Source organism: Daldinia vernicosa (genome assembly GCF_022497035.1).
Source record: "Daldinia vernicosa strain CBS 139.73 unplaced genomic scaffold F5Y00scaffold_33, whole genome shotgun sequence".
In the NCBI taxonomy this organism is placed as follows: Eukaryota; Fungi; Ascomycota; class Sordariomycetes; order Xylariales; family Hypoxylaceae; genus Daldinia; species Daldinia vernicosa.
Window position 1 is genome coordinate 360,469 of NW_025953949.1, and position 15,383 is coordinate 375,851.

Consider the following 15,383-nt stretch of genomic DNA (forward strand, 5'->3'; position numbering starts at 1 on the left):
GGATAATGTTCCCATGCCAAAGCTCTTCAGTAAAAATTAAGGCTGATTAGACCAATAGAGATCAGTATATCGCGGGTCTCGGTGTTATTTGCGAGTGGCGTTAACAAGGACATATTAACTATTTCGCCGCCTCGCTTTAGACGTCGACATCTCCCAAAGTAACTCCGCTCTTCTCGATATGGTCATATCATAGTAGCAATCTTATTAGTACGGGTAACCTGCTTATGAATCGGGTTGAATTGACAAACTTGATATTCCGTGTCACATAAGGCGCCGGAGTGGTCAGGGTTTTACTCTGAGAGAAATCGTGCCGAGCAGGAAATAGTACCATCCACTTCCTTGTCCACAGTAAGCTTTGGAAGCCTTCTCTCTCGCTACATCGGCATTCCTCCAACTAGACTGACGAGGTGGCGAAGTTTCTCTGAAACTTGCGTATAGAACGCCATCGAACGAATCGCAGGTTACGATCAGGATTACTGAATAAGGTGGAGCGCATCCTGAATACACTATACAGTACGAATCTATTGAATCGCTTCTGGTAACATCTACACCTCTCGGTGAAACTCCCAAGTTGCGAAATCCTTCCTTACGCCCAGATTGAAGTCGGTTCAGCTTGAATTGCAAGCCAATGTCTTGGGCTTCTTGGAGATATACCATGAGCCTCTTTCTCGCACATAAACTAGACTTACGCGGCTCCGGTGGCCACGTGTAAAGCGGCCATGTCTTACATGCCCGCCGTGGCTTTCATCCTTCCCAAGCGCTTAAGATTAATATGCTATGATAAATTCACGCTTAGTATGTAAAGCCTATGCCCTTTTACCCACTATGTCTTCCATAAGCATTCTTCAACGTCAGCCATCTCTGGGCAGTCTGGAATTCCTAATTGGTAGCGAAAGGCGAGATCGTATTGCACCCCCACCATTCTGCATAATGGAGAATACCAGCGGCTTTCTCCAGTCAGTGCGAAAAAAAAAGCATTGATGTATCACATGGGCCTGAACTTGGCACGGCTACCTCCTAGAGACATGGCGCTTAAAAGTCATGCTTTTCACATCACTTCCTAATATTTACGATCTATACCCCTTGCAACAACTAGCACAAGCATGAGTTTACCGTATTTATGGCTAGAAAGAGAAAAAAAATATGAGACTGTAGCCGAAGACATCATGAGTCTCAGGGATTCTAAGCTACGTGGCTAGACGATCAGTTTCATCAAATAAAACACTCGTTGATCGACTCAAGAAGCAGGGTCTACATCATATCAGTGCGATGTGAAATTGAAAGAATATTTATTCAATCACAGCTATTTCTCTACGTGTATATATTCAGGTTGCCTGAGGTAATGCAATTATAAAAATGAATGGTTTGAACTTTTACCAAGTATCGCGAATCTTAGAACATTTTATAGTTATTCCAGTTCCGCGATATGTTTACCTAGTGGGTGGTTGCCGCTCGGTCTTCCTCTCTAAGCACGCTCCTAAATCCCAGCCCCTGAGATGGCTACGCCCCCTCAACAAAAACTAGACCTAAACCTACTAGACTATGTACCCGATCCGAACAAGCGTAATCTTGCATACGATGAGATCTCATTACATGTCGAGTGCAGATAAGATTCACTCTGAATCGGTCTTTCAAAACGACACGTCAAGTATTACAAACTCATCTGAGATTGAAGTACTAAGATGGTTATAGACTCTTTACTATAACCGCCTAGGTGATTTCAGGATAGCCCTTATAATGGTCTGGCTACCTGGGTAGTTATCTTTTAAAATGAGACAATATGCCTTAGGTAGGTAGGTAGTAACCGATAGAGAAGCTGTAAGTTATATGTTAGAGCACGAGTGATATATAACGATACGATACAGCGCGAACCGTAGACTAACTACGGTATTAGTCCATCCAGCTATCCGGGGAGTTTAAGAAGTAGGTACATATAAGAGATGGTAGTATCAGACATTGTCTCAACTATGAATGAGTGATTGGTCGGTATGAATTTATGAGACAATGTTGTGATGAATATCTTATATATAAGGTGTCTTAAAGTTTATTTGGTCTAAGTTGATTTTCTTATAACTTTCATACCTAGGTAGGTATCTGTGTGTACCTACCTAGGTTAGAGGTTTGATGGAAATTGATTCTCTATTGCGTCTTCTATGTTGGGTAAGGGGTCTGCCTACTGTATATGAGTGCGCAGAATAAGAGGGCAAGAATGGCATCGAGTATGTAACCAGAAGCAATAGAGTCTTCCATAACTCATATCCTTTCTAAAGGTCGGGGAAAGGGATGTGTCCTTTACAAGAACCTGCTACTTAGCGGTTACCCCTTTTTAGTGCCCCTAACTCTCAACAGTCTATGCCGAGTAACACAGGCTTGCCTACCCCATACGCTTTACTCAAAATCTAGGCATTATCTCAATAAAAGAACATAACTTCTACCCATCATAGAAGGCGCGGGGATTTTAAGAAGTTGGAAGTTATTGAATAATCTCATATTGCCGGGTAGGCTATGTCCCAGTGTGTCAGGATTAGATGCCCTAGCGAGGTGAATCATGCATAGAGTGAATGTCTAGGGTAGGTACACCAAGTAATAATTGTATTGAACTTAGTAACGCCTAACCTTTTATCCTCTGACGAGGGCGCTTCGCGCCTCTTATATATAATAGATAGACCCCTATAGCCACCCTGACACAGTGCTGGAAGAGTGTTGAAGAACTCATATTTTTCTTACGTTATGAAACCCGCGAAAGTAAGTCGGCTCCATTAGAAACGCAGATAGAATATTAGGAGCCAACTTCTTTTATATGACCTAAGTTATAAACTTACAATCATACTAACTCACTACCAGGACCAGCACATATTCTCCAGAGGCTTTAAGAGCTCTTATCTCGGCATGAATGGAACTCATCAGTATATATCGCCCTAAACAACTTTATAACTCGTACCTATAGTCGCTAAGTAGGTACAGGCCAATCGGTTTCTATGCTGCCTTCCCTGATCATAAATCCCGATCTACATCTGCTTCTGAATAGCGAAAAGGCTAGACTCATTGACAATGTCCTTTAGTAGATAATTATACTCGGCCCCTTTTTGATATTTCGACCAAGAGGAGATGTCTTTCAAGTTCGAGGTCTATCTACCCGTCGTAGACTATTGATAGCTCCAGTTTTAGCACGGCATGTGACCTTCTGGTAGGCTTTGAATAGGCCGTCTTAGGTTCTTGAAGCTCGGCTCCTTTCCTCCGTGCTACGTGGCTGCAACATCACGCGAGACGATCGAGGTCGTAGGTAATATATTCTTAGAGGTAGCTATAAACCCATTAATAGTGGTTCACGATGCGGCTATGTTTCTTTGGTGGTTGAACTGGGTACTTCCAATAAGGCTTCCCTTTCAACCAGAGACTGAAACCCTTGATTGGGAAAGAGTAGCCGCGATTCGCAAGATGAAAAGGTTACGAAGGACTAAAGGGGTATAGCATCATGCTTTCAGACCTATGAAAGGAAATATTGTGTATCCAAATCGCCTTAAACGGACACTCGAACATAGGGCAACTACCGTGTTTACCGAGCCTGTCGTCAATATGGTTCGACCACAACTTAGTACTATACGGTTACTCCCAATATTGCGACATGTCCTGCATTCCGGGTCCAGTCTTATTTGAACTAAAAAGAGGGGTGTCGTCATCTGATTACTGTATTTTCGAACATCGTGGCATCTTATACGGAGAGATCACCTCCGGTGACCGGGCTCCGGCCCCGGCTACACAAAGCAGGACTGCCAGACTTGGCGCTTTATAGATGCGCCATCGTGCCACAGAAATATAAGCAATCTGCCATATCTAAATTTGCCGGCTCAAGGTAATGTCAATCGTGAATTATGCCGTTACGGATGTCGTTGGGGTAAGGTTAAAAAAAAAGGAACAATAAAACCACTGCGGCGCAGCTTATCAGCCATAGAGAATGGAGTATAAAGCGAGATATCGGGGAATACAGCGGAAGGATTTGAGATAGTCCAACGTTCGACAGACCAAACGCTCGAAAGTAACGTGCATGAAAACTGCGTAACTTTGTTTATCTTGCGCCTCACCCTTGTATTGCTACCCGCCGCGTCCAGCGATCTAACTCTTCGATGCTACGTTATCTTCCGTACATATTGCATAGTCACCTCCTACGCAGGTAGCTTATGAGCCATCATCTAGATATGGATAGATCAGGTACCGTCTTGAGTCTGACAAATGGGGTGGAGAGTTCAACTATCCTCTAGGAATGTGTCGTGGCGAAGTCTCTATGCCTCTGCTGTCTTCAACTTTCTACTCGAGGTCACACTGAGGGCGTCATATATGCAATAGCATCCTTCCCGGGCGGAAAAGGATGCGGTACTTGCACGGGTAGACCCCCGTATATATTGGTTACCTATATATAACGAGGTCTTAAATAAGGTCCTTTTTCGCGGGGTGCGCATATTGATTGCATACACGGCACCGCCAGGGCGGAAACGAGATACAATGCCGCAAATCTATTGGACTTCGGAATAGATGGCTTAAGATCTGACATAACACGCGCCACTATGCAATAAACACCACCGATTGCCGATATTTTCAGCATTGCATGCCTCATAGTTAGATCGTTACTATACCGGTGAGAGAAAATTATTGGAAGCAGCAGCAAGTAGGGGGATACTGAATATATTAACCATAGTTACCAGGGGTAGTAAAGAAGTTAAAATTGCTGTGGCTTTATTGACACTCGGTATGATGAGCAAAAGGTTGTAGTCGCTGTCTGGGTACCTAACCTAATATAGGTCCCTGATATGGGGTTGGTGGGTTAAGAGCACAAGACTCGGTCAGACCAGTTAAAATCAAAGGAAGTATTACGATGCCTATTAATAATGCGTGTAATATTATGTTCCTAGTTAAGGTCCTCCCTCATTTTTAAACCCGAGGACCATGTTGAAATGGTGTGCACACCCTTTGTAGCTATGATGAGTAACGCAACTAGAATCGGGCAAAGGAGATAGATCTGTCTGGATTCATAGACGGTCAAAAATATTATCATCTCCTAACCAAGTACATGTGCCACTATACAACCCCTTGACCCGATCACGGACAAGCCAGAATACTCCATTACTCCAACTAATCAACCGAAGAATGCGAGTGCCGGACAAATATGGCACGCGTACAAGGAAGCCTGACAATATTTCTCCAGGAAATATAAGCGCCTAGGAAACCAACTCCAGCCAATCGTCTCGTATTTTACTTCACAGCAGCGAGGCCGTGGATCAAGTCATGCATCGCAAGCGGATTTACCCTTGGTGTGGCTTCAGGGGCTGATGTGAAATGGTGCAGGGCAGGGCGCGGGCGTGGAACCTCTCGTACATCGGGAAAGTTACTCGTCGTGTAATTAACGGGAAGGTCAAAGGCGAAGGCTTCGGCTCGCGGGGAGCGAACAGTCGTCTGAGTCGAGGGTGCCCAATCCTGATCATCTTCGAGAAATGTAGTGCGTAGGAAATCCAGAAAAGTGTCTACGTCTTGCTTCGTTGACATAGCCCCGAGACTTGCACGTACGATACTGTATAACCATGATGTATTAGTATATAGTAGCAAACAAGGGATTGCGCGAGGGAGGGTAAGACGAAAGGTCAGTTGTAGCGTACCCTGTGGGAAGCCTATGGATGATGCTTATGCCATGTGAGCCACAATGATGTCCAGCCGATAGAGCACGCTCCGTCATCCACGGTTCGTAGCCAAGAGCTGTGAATATGCCACCAGGATTGCAGACGCCTAGTAGGATTAGCTGAACCGACTAACACCGGGCGTATCAACGTCAGGGGGTTATAAATAAACTTACCTCCGGACCTTATGTAGATGCCCGCAGAATTGGCAGAACGCTCAACATCAGAGTAAGGGACATGATGCCCACTCGCCCGTAAGATGTTGAAAGCAATGGCTGAGCCTTGCTTTGTCGAATCTTCGAAGTCGCTATTTTCGTTATAGATACGGCAAAGTGGCCGGCCGTTGGAGTGGCGTAAAGTGAGCAGACCTCGGAACAATCTAGAGATGAGGTAGGAAGTATGATCCGAAATTCGGCTCATTGAACCATATAGTCTCTTGTGCACATCAATAGCCTCGCCTAGCGCGAGAATGTTGTGGAACGGCAGCGTCCCGTCTTCGAGGCCTTCGTGGAGCTTATAGGTGGGCGCTTGGAGACCTTTTGACCGATGCCAATTCTCGCCGAATGTAGCAACCATGGAAACAGTCCCTCCACCGAAATACTTCCTTAGGGTTAGAATGTGACCTGACTCCTTTCGGACGACCAATGCCCCGATATCCGGAAAGCCAAAGATTTTATATAGGGACAGACAAGTGAAGTCCGGCGCCTGGTTAACATCCCGGAAGATGTTTTCCATGGGATATGTCATGGCTAGTGCTGCGGCATCGAGAAGAGAGTAAGTGTTCTGTAAGGATTCTGATTGGCGCAGAATCCCCGGCCATGATAGGGGCAGCCTTCTACCAGACATGTTGGACTGTCCAGGATAGGCAAACAGCCCCAGGCCACCGAGATGGTGGCGGTTAAGGTAACTCGACTCAGGGGAACGGAGCCATCCCTCCACCTCCTGATCGTTATGGAAGCAGTAAGATTGCCCGTATGTGAGTTCCCTGACCCCTACAATACTTGTATGCGCATCTTTATGATACCCATACCAGAACCTCCTATCGCTAGTCTTCTCGGAGAGATCTCTGAAGCAATCAGCGACGAGCTTGATAGCTGCGGTAGCGTTTGCCACAAAAATCAAGTCGAAGTGCTCCGGACTTGCGCCAAGGAAGTTGAGCGTCTTCTCCCGAACCTGGTCAACAACATCACCGGAAAGCTTAGCTGGTGAGTTCTCTGAGTGAGGATTTCCGTATAAGTTGGTGGTCATTTTTGCGCAAAACGAATCGACAGTAGATTTCGCATATATAGTCGCTCCGCTATGGTCCAAATAGACTCCTGATTATAGGTAAGCTGGGGCACAAGTGATCCCAACCAGAAAACGTACCATCATTCATATGAGGATACTCCTTTTGACGCAACGCTTCCACGTCACTGTTATACCCTTTCGACATGGTGAGGAGTGGCATTGGGTACCTAATGTAAGTTGATAGGTGCTTGAACCTCGTTGATATACTAGAGAAAATGCTTGAAGATGGAGAGAGGAGACACTTAGGATAATAAGTGTTCTCGAGATCGTAGCAATGGAGAATTCCTGTTCCAATGTTTGTGTTGCGTCTTCCTAGGGGCCATCATCCAACAACACCGGTTCCAGACGGAGCATCTTATACTCAACCTCCACCTCCTCTTCCGCCACTCATGGGGTCCATAGCGGGAAGCATGGGTAGGAAGCGTGGGGTGATATCCGCCCTACATCTTCTCGTCGAGAAAGGTCAGCAACGGAGTGGTGGCGCGGCGTGCGAGAGCGACTCTAGTGTCGACCATTGGCTGTATGCCATGCTGGAAACTTGAAGAGCCTAGCACAAGCGGATGACCGGACGACAGACATCTTGGCGAGTCGATAAGGAAACAGTAGGCGCAGCACATCGTACGCTAGGGACCGCGATCTAGTGACACATCGTAGCTGTAGACGGTTCCCTCAGGGATACTTGACGCACATCTGATGATGAGAGACTGGTAGAGATTATTGGATCCTCGATTTGGTCTGACACACCTGACCTTTTCCCTTTTAGGAGCGACGATGCCGATACGTACCGAGTTTCGTCTCCAAAAGTAGCTGTCTTTGGATGCTACTAGGCTAGGTAGTTTGCACACTTGCAGAATTTTCCCGGAGAGGGGACGTTGGTGAGAGAAGTATAGTTTGATGTCTTCCTTGACGAGGTTTGGAGAAGGACGGTTCGCGTAAGCTAGTGGACCCTACGTACCTTGACCAAAAGTGTAAGAGGCGCAAGTGTCAGATGCAAAAGGGATAGAGAAGGCCGTATGATTGGGACGGTTCGCTCGAGCAATGCAGTCCGCTTCGCGATGTGGAACCATGGCGTACTGGGTGCGGTACTAGATGTGTAGGTACCTACTTGATAAGGCTACTTTTCTAATTGCCGTTCGTCTGTGATGGGAAAAGCTCGAGTTGGGACGATGTCCAAATTGGCCTCAGAACTTAGGCACTGGAAGAGGCTCTGGCGGAACAAACATGCCTACCGATCGCGGCAGAGTCATGTAAGTATGCAGTATGCAGACACCATTATGACTTACAAGGGTCGTCTAAGACACGAAAGACATGGGTTCAGATAGGAAGTCATCCTATTTGGCGGTAGTTCCGCCGTTCTGTCCTCTTTCGTGCGTCTGGATAGGTCGAGCGCCTCTTTCAGGCAAGCGTTGCGGGGAGAATAACGAGTGCAACGGCCTCGGTATCTGAACGAACTCCAGCCCAATCATGACAGAGGGGGTGGCATGCTTGCCGCGAAGTTACGGCCAAGAGCTGCGAGCAGTTGTACTCGAGGCGGGTTAGCTGCAGCTGTCATCGACCTCTCGAATCGATCCCAACCCCAGTTTGCCTTGTATGCTTGTATGCCGTGAGGGAGTATTCGAGGTACGTAGTTGTTCTGTAGCGTGAAGAGAGAGTAGATCCCTGCTGCTTTGCGAGAAAGTGGTCGCCGACCTCAGAACTGGAGGGTGTGCGTCATAGGGCACAACTTTCTGCAAGTCCTACAAGTTCTGCAAGTATATGCGTCTAGACTCGAGAGACCCCTGGACATCTCACTCTCCACAGCTACAATCTCATCTCGTACGAAAAGAGTCTTGCGGAGAACGTAACGAGTTAGAACCGAAAAAAAAAGTTTCAAAGTTCAGACGACGGACTGCGACGGATAGGAGTCGACATGGAGTTGGAGGAATAACAAAATAAAAAATTGAGGCGGTTTGATGACGGTCCCAATGCTAAGCCCGCCAAGGCCATGGATCTGGTAACAAATAGTGTTACCATGTATTAATTTCCATCTATCCTTGCTGTTCATCATTGTTATATTGTATCATTGTTGCTGACCCAACTATCAACAAGCCCCAAGTAGGTACCAGATAATGGTACCTCATACTCGAGAGACAAGAGAGATTCCCAGGAACGCAAGTCGCAAGTCGCAAGCCTCCAAATCATTAATCATTAGAGAACTTGTTTATGTTGTTTCTTTAGGAAGACTTTTTTTTTTTTTTTTCTTTTTGTCATTCCCAAGTCATGCAGCCCCCCCGGGAATCACCAATTTAACAACTCTATAATACAAACCCCTTGACAATATTTGCCCACGAGGCTCGAAGCACACCCAGCTTTAACCAATGACAGAGCCTAACAAGATCCGCGCTGAACCAGCTCCAACCATGAAAGCTATAAGCGCCTATCGCAATCTGAGACTTTACATTTTGTTCCGTTTTAAGGTCCGGAGCGTCGCATACTTTCAAGTCAACTACCGTCGGGTCACGCACCTATCTCCAATACGCCCCAACTTGACTGACTTGACTGATTTTTTAACATGCTAGTGTCGTGATAGGCGGACAAATCTTGAATGATTCGGGCGAATCGAGCTATCCTGTGGCTGAGTTGGGTTCGTTAGGTTCGTTATTCAGAAGCTTAGCCTCGATTTGCGCTGCAGGTGTGTTGCATCACAACCCAGCTGCAATGAAACGAAGGTTCTGTTAATCATAGTTAGACCACATCTCGCATTTGCTTTCTTACACAAAGACACCCTCAAAACCGATCCCCTACTTTATCAGCTCCAAACGAAGTACCTTCGTGTCGCCGCATATTCAAACCCGATAGCGCACCCTCTTCGGAAACGCGGATGAAAAATCTGTAATGTCTAAGGGTGCAACCGGGATTTGTTGAACCCTGTCGTGATGATTCCGTGCGTATAACGGACTTTAAGTCGTAACCCGAGCAGAGCTCTTTTTGTAACTGGCTGACATCACCTCCCTCGTTCGCGCGCTCTCTCTCTCTCTCAGCTGCTGAACTATCTAACTTATCTAACTTATACTGTATCCAAGTCAGGCCTCCTATTGACAGGTCTCTTGACGAAGAGACTATATCAATTATGAATATATACCCATTGACCCATTATCAGCCTATCTTTTGTTAGTGTTCTCCCAAAGATTCAGGTCAGTTACCCCAGACCAGACTACATATTCGGGGATGGATATCACAACCCTCGCACGAATCCCCGAGTGAAGTTCGGCGAAATAATCGCAACATTCAACATAGATCTAATCGCTACGAAGATCTAAATCATGATAGTACGTCTCATTGGAGACCTCACCCGGGTCCTGACAGCTGCAGACCTACCCTCCTAATCAGCTTACCCCGGCTCATACCGCGCATTGCATTAGGGTCAGATCTCCTGCGTCCTCGCGGGCTGGAAAGCCTGGGACAGCTTCCCGTATGTAAGGAGGAAGGCTAGACCCTTAGGAATGGGCTGCATCGGCGCTAGATCTGTGTGTGTCTGGAGGACGCACCCGGTCTTGGCGAGCACAACGTCATGTGTGAGTGCGAAGATCTCCCATTTTCGGACGAACGATGCCTATCACAGACTGATCCGATAAGTCATATCCATTTTTGGAACTGCTAGTCGATAAGCTGTTTGCCTCGAGGCCTATCAGAGGTCGGGAAACGGTTCCTGAACCACCCAGACTAAAGGCCGGTCTTTCTTGCATACCTGGTAGGACTCGTACAGCCTCCCCTACGCCGTTCTACCCGAACCTCGTGGCAATGAATACAACCCCATTCACCTTATTCTTAGACGCATGCGATTCAGGTGAGGACGTGCTCAGCCTTGCAGACGACCAGCCAGCTGCTGTCCCTAGGGCGCCACCTATGGCGACTTCGAATCCATACAAGTATCGGTACACATACCACACTGAAGCTGAAAGCCACGCGCTAAATTCTCCTAGCCAATGATAGGGGATATGTCATCAGGCACGAATATATGTATATCATGATTCATATTCTCTCTATATGTAGTATCACAAGTAAACCTACATAAGAATACAGAACAAAACCAACTAATATCTACAATTGCAGGAGGCACTAATACGAATGAGCAAGGTCGCAGGAGAGTTTCCGATAGGCGAGCGACTTAAACGTATACTTCAATAGAATAGTAACAATAATACTACCCCAACCTATTATAGTAAAGACTGTTCAGGCCTCCTCATCATTTGGCGAGAACCAAATTGGATAAGTTGGGTACGTTGGTAGTCAAGGGTGGCGAATGCTTTACGTTACGAGCAGCTTCCCTTCGCTCATACCTAGGCCATTTACTAATTGTTCACGGCGCTTAGAGGTGACATTGAGACCAAGTCCAAGCGCGAGACATCGCACCTCCAACCCTTCAGGTATGAGCTGAAACATACATGTCGGTATTGAACCGGTGAGCCACGTTTATAGACTTGCAGCTGATTTGCAGATCAAGCCCGTTTGTAGCCTGTAGGTATGTGATGCCTTTGGGGTCTTATGTGTATGCTCGTCAACAAATAAACGAGACGATAAGATGTTTCTCCGTGGTAGCTTGCTGAGCTATTCCGAGTTGGCGACTGATATCACTTTCTGTTCCCTTAGGTTGTATATGTGTACCCAAGATAGGTAGATAGACTACCTAGTTATATCTAGTTGGTCTAGCCAGGCCGAATAAGCACGGCGAGGCCGTTAATACTAGTATACACTTTTAGATATAAGAAAGCCAATAGGCCTGCTCCGTGAAGTGACTAGACGAATAAACTGAGACTGCCACGGCCCGAAATGTGGAGTACGCCGGACATCCACCCCCGGACCGACACTCTTGTCTTGATTCTTTAACTGGTCTTGATTTAGTTTGAGTCATTGATACCTTCCCGCTCTAAGACGGAGGGAGCCACGGGTTTCTCATTCGTCCCTGTGACTATCAAGCTCTTATTTCTCCAAGTGAAAGAGCACCTAACGTAGATCGTCGAGGCTCACCCCATTCAAAACTTGAATATTGAGTGATCGACAGGCGCCTTAGCTTGACGATAGATAGGTTAGCTGTGTAAATACTTGTAAAACTTGGGGCCGAGGATGGCAGCGTCGTTACCCGATACTACAACGCCATCGACGCAGTAGGAACTAACTTTACTACCTAGGTAGGTAAGGTAGGTAGGATTGCGAGATATCTTGACTCACAAACACTGCCTATTTCTAAGCAACCTAACGATACTGGGTCTCTCCACCATAAGCCAGCCTATATCCGATCGACGCTATAGTCTCCCAAGTACCTATCTCAGGTAAAGTTATCATATCTCAAATTTACAAGTGATAGCGTCTCATGCAGTGACTGGAACGCATGGCTCTCGGGATACTACCTAATGACTATTATTTTCGGATAGCTGCTTAATGGCGCTCCTCTAGACACTCGATAGCGGTTTGATAATGCGTCGATGGTCATGTTCTCACTTCCCCCTTGCTAGTGGCGCGATTAGAAAATTGTTATTGAGATTAGCGTATCTCCTTATAGCTTCAGATTCGTATTTGCTCTGATGCAAATAATATTAAGAGATAGTGTAGTGGGTTTTAATCATATCGTGTCACTCCTCTTCGAACTAAAACTTCTACTGAGAGCCTAATATGTATAGCATAGTGTTGAGTAATAGGGCAAGTGACGCGATCAATACAATGTATGCACAAGGAGTTGGAAAAGGATATTGTTAGACTAAGTAATATTTACTATAGAATGTTTTCTCGCCGGCCGTGAACATCATACGCGTATAATGAGATTATCCTCATCCCATTAGTGATTAGGTACCTAGGTAGTTTTCAAAAGTCAACCAGCATCCCCGTAACGCCGACCCATGCAAATTAACTTTCAACTGGGGTCGACTCTGAAGTGAACCTCGGTTAATAATAACTGATTGACTCTAATACGCTTGTTGTGTCTTATAGCAGAGCAAGGAAGCCTGCAACAACAGGCGCGATCGCTAGGTTCTTAACGACGTCCAGTACGCTGCCTGCGTTAGTGATAGGGATACTCGGCGAGGCAGTAGGTGTGGGTGTGGTCGTGGTGACGCTGCCGGTGCCGGTAGGGTACGGTACGGTGGTGTTCGAGCCGAGCACGGAGAAGTTTGCGCATGTGATACGAGTCTTGTTTGCGAAGTGGAATACAAGACTTCGGTTGCCGAAGTACGAACCGACGCCCTCGCTCAAGGACGTGTACGGGTCGTGATACTTGGCACTAAATGATGACTCTGAGCTTTGGATCTTTCCATATTTCCCGCTTAGGTCTCCCTGTTGGCACGACGCCGGACGTGTTGAGTCGCAAGCGGGGTCTTCGCCTCGAATATATTGGTCAAGATGCGCGAGCGTGCTGGTACAGTTGCCGTCTTCTGGGACAGGAGCGACGTGGATGTGGTAGACTTAATAAAGGTTAGTTGATATACAGAAGAAGCATTCACGGGGGAAGACATACTAAACGGTCCACCCTCCTGAGGCAAGTTCGAGAATGATATTTCATAGTCGACACCTTCGCCGTTTGCACCGGACTTGGCCACGACGGAACCCCTTACATTACCATTCAGGCTTCCTTTCCAGAATGGCTGTTCTGGTAATGTAGCAACGGCTGTTTTTCCGATAGGGTTGCCAGTAGTTACAGCGGCATCACCTAGTTGCTAATAAAGTCAGTCAACACTAACATTCTAGAACTGTACGATCACTATAAGTTGGAACTTACGCCGGTGACATTGACTTGGGCTAGGACGCCTGATGCACCAATGGCAGAGAGCGAGATAATATTAGACACACGCATTTTGTCGGGTTGTGAGAATGTGATAGCAAATTATGATAGAGATTCGGTTGTTCGAGTCTGGTCAGAATTTGTGGTTCGCGTATCTTAGGTAGCTTCTTGATGCTGTGGTCTCCGAAGGAAGGTGTAGCTTGGGAATTTATTTGGAAACTACTGAGGGAACCGTTTATGTACTTATTTGCTCAGGGGTTTTGTGCGTTTAAAAGCCAGAGTCAGACAGTGTTTAAAAGGGACAAAGACAAGCGGAGGTGAATAAGGGGACTGGAGGCTGTAAGTCTTTATACCCGTCTACACTTTGCCTCTGGTGATAGGTAGTAGGTGTGTCACTTTGTACTCCATTGTAGCCCACAGCTCACAGCCCGCAGCACAGCAACCAATGAACAATTCCTTGTCATAACATCATCTTAACTAACAAGGTCAAATTCACCCGCCATCGTCTACGCGGAAAAGGAAAAGGAATGGCCGGTGGTAGACATTTGATGAGACCAACGTCCACCGATGGGACCTTGCATCATTCCTCATCTAGAACTACCCAAAAATGGGAGCGTGGGACAGCAAATCAATGTAGAGTAGCAGGGATCAGCTAGTGACACTAACGAATCACATAACGGGGTCCGAGCCAACCTTGCCAAGAGCAGGGTAGTCCTAAAAGCCAAGAAAGCCAAGCAGTTTATCCGGAGGGACGGGAACAAACGAAACAAGAAACATCAGAAACATCTCTCTCTCCATGTGTTGCCGGCACCCGAATCCGTGATCTTAACCTACAGGTTCTACGCGTCGCCACGACTATTATGACAGCGGTAGTCCAAACTTCAGGAGCACAAAAAAAGAATGATGACGCTATAAACGGTTGGTTACGTGGAGAGCGTATGCCGTAGGTATGCAGGAAGAAGGTATGTAGGCTCTCCTATTCACCCATCGCTTCTCACGTCAGCCCCTTTACACAGTAGGGTCTTGTACTATGTAAATCTCATGTAGCCTAGCCCTCTGAATGGCAGCGCATTGTACAACACGTAGCCCGCGTTTTTTAGTTACTCCCAATTTGATTTGCGCTACCCCAAGTCCCTTCTAATAATACATACCAATAATACATACCTATGGAAAGAGAAAGTCCGAGTTGCTCAGCCATGGTAGAAGCCCCCAATAACCCACTACCCAACCACAAAGGACCCCTCCCTCCCTTGCCGGGACTGTGTCTGTAAGACTGCGCCTGTATGCCGAAGCTGATGCTACCATGTGTACCTACCTCCTAAGTAGGTATCCGTGCTATTATACATTAGGTAACTAAGTTGGTGAAAATAACAAAATAAAATAAATTGAAGTGAGATATCGACTATAATTGGACAGTGTAAATAAGAGTAAAATGGCAGAATGGATGCCATGCCCCGGCGGCTTTCTTGATAACGTATATGATTCGTCCCATCCAGTCAAAACGGTGGAAGATCGTCTACGACCCCAAATACAAGCCGCTAGTGTAGCTGCAGGCTTCGAGCCGCCGTCTGCAGGTACATACCATAGCGGAGGTAGGCGGTTTCACGGAATGGTTCCAATTTTTAGAATGTGCCAACCTGATTACAATGAAGTACGTAAAAAAAACGATTCTATTTTGT

The 15,383-nt window shown here is 46.5% G+C and overlaps 2 protein-coding genes across 2 annotated transcripts; both read right to left on the bottom strand.

Annotated features, from left to right (window-relative positions):
* Positions 1-4,887: 4,887 nt before the first annotated feature.
* F5Y00DRAFT_116968 (PLP-dependent transferase) lies at positions 4,888-7,253 on the bottom strand. Its single transcript, XM_048003985.1, has 4 exons — positions 7,032-7,253; positions 5,843-6,982; positions 5,649-5,775; positions 4,888-5,563 (listed from the first exon to the last, which is right to left on the bottom strand). The coding sequence occupies exons 1-4, from the start codon at positions 7,111-7,113 to the stop codon at positions 5,248-5,250; spliced, it is 1,665 nt and encodes a 554-aa protein (XP_047863530.1). The 5' UTR covers positions 7,114-7,253; the 3' UTR covers positions 4,888-5,247.
* A 5,424-nt stretch (positions 7,254-12,677) lies between these two features.
* Positions 12,678-14,263, bottom strand: F5Y00DRAFT_241249 (superoxide dismutase). The gene is made up of 3 exons (XM_048008352.1): positions 13,702-14,263; positions 13,441-13,639; positions 12,678-13,387 (listed from the first exon to the last, which is right to left on the bottom strand). Exons 1-3 carry the CDS (start codon positions 13,774-13,776, stop codon positions 12,912-12,914), a joined length of 750 nt encoding a protein of 249 aa, XP_047863531.1. The 5' UTR covers positions 13,777-14,263; the 3' UTR covers positions 12,678-12,911.
* Between the last annotated feature and the right edge of the window lie 1,120 nt (positions 14,264-15,383).

What these genes read in the sequence shown, in the direction of transcription:
- F5Y00DRAFT_116968 (XM_048003985.1), bottom strand. Translation starts at nt 7,113, where the DNA reads ATGCCACTCCTCACCATGTCGAAAGGGTATAACAGTGACGTGGAAGCG. An exon ending in GTATCCTCATATGAATGATG is followed by an intron (nt 6,983 to 7,031) that starts GTACGTTTTCTG and finishes ACCTATAATCAG; the next exon opens with GAGTCTATTTGGACCATAGC. An exon ending in CATCTACATAAGGTCCGGAG is followed by an intron (nt 5,776 to 5,842) that starts GTAAGTTTATTT and finishes TAATCCTACTAG; the next exon opens with GCGTCTGCAATCCTGGTGGC.
- F5Y00DRAFT_241249 (XM_048008352.1), bottom strand. Translation starts at nt 13,776, where the DNA reads ATGCGTGTGTCTAATATTATCTCGCTCTCTGCCATTGGTGCATCAGGC. An exon ending in CCCAAGTCAATGTCACCGGC is followed by an intron (nt 13,640 to 13,701) that starts GTAAGTTCCAAC and finishes TGACTTTATTAG; the next exon opens with CAACTAGGTGATGCCGCTGT. An exon ending in TCAGGAGGGTGGACCGTTTA is followed by an intron (nt 13,388 to 13,440) that starts GTATGTCTTCCC and finishes ACCTTTATTAAG; the next exon opens with TCTACCACATCCACGTCGCT.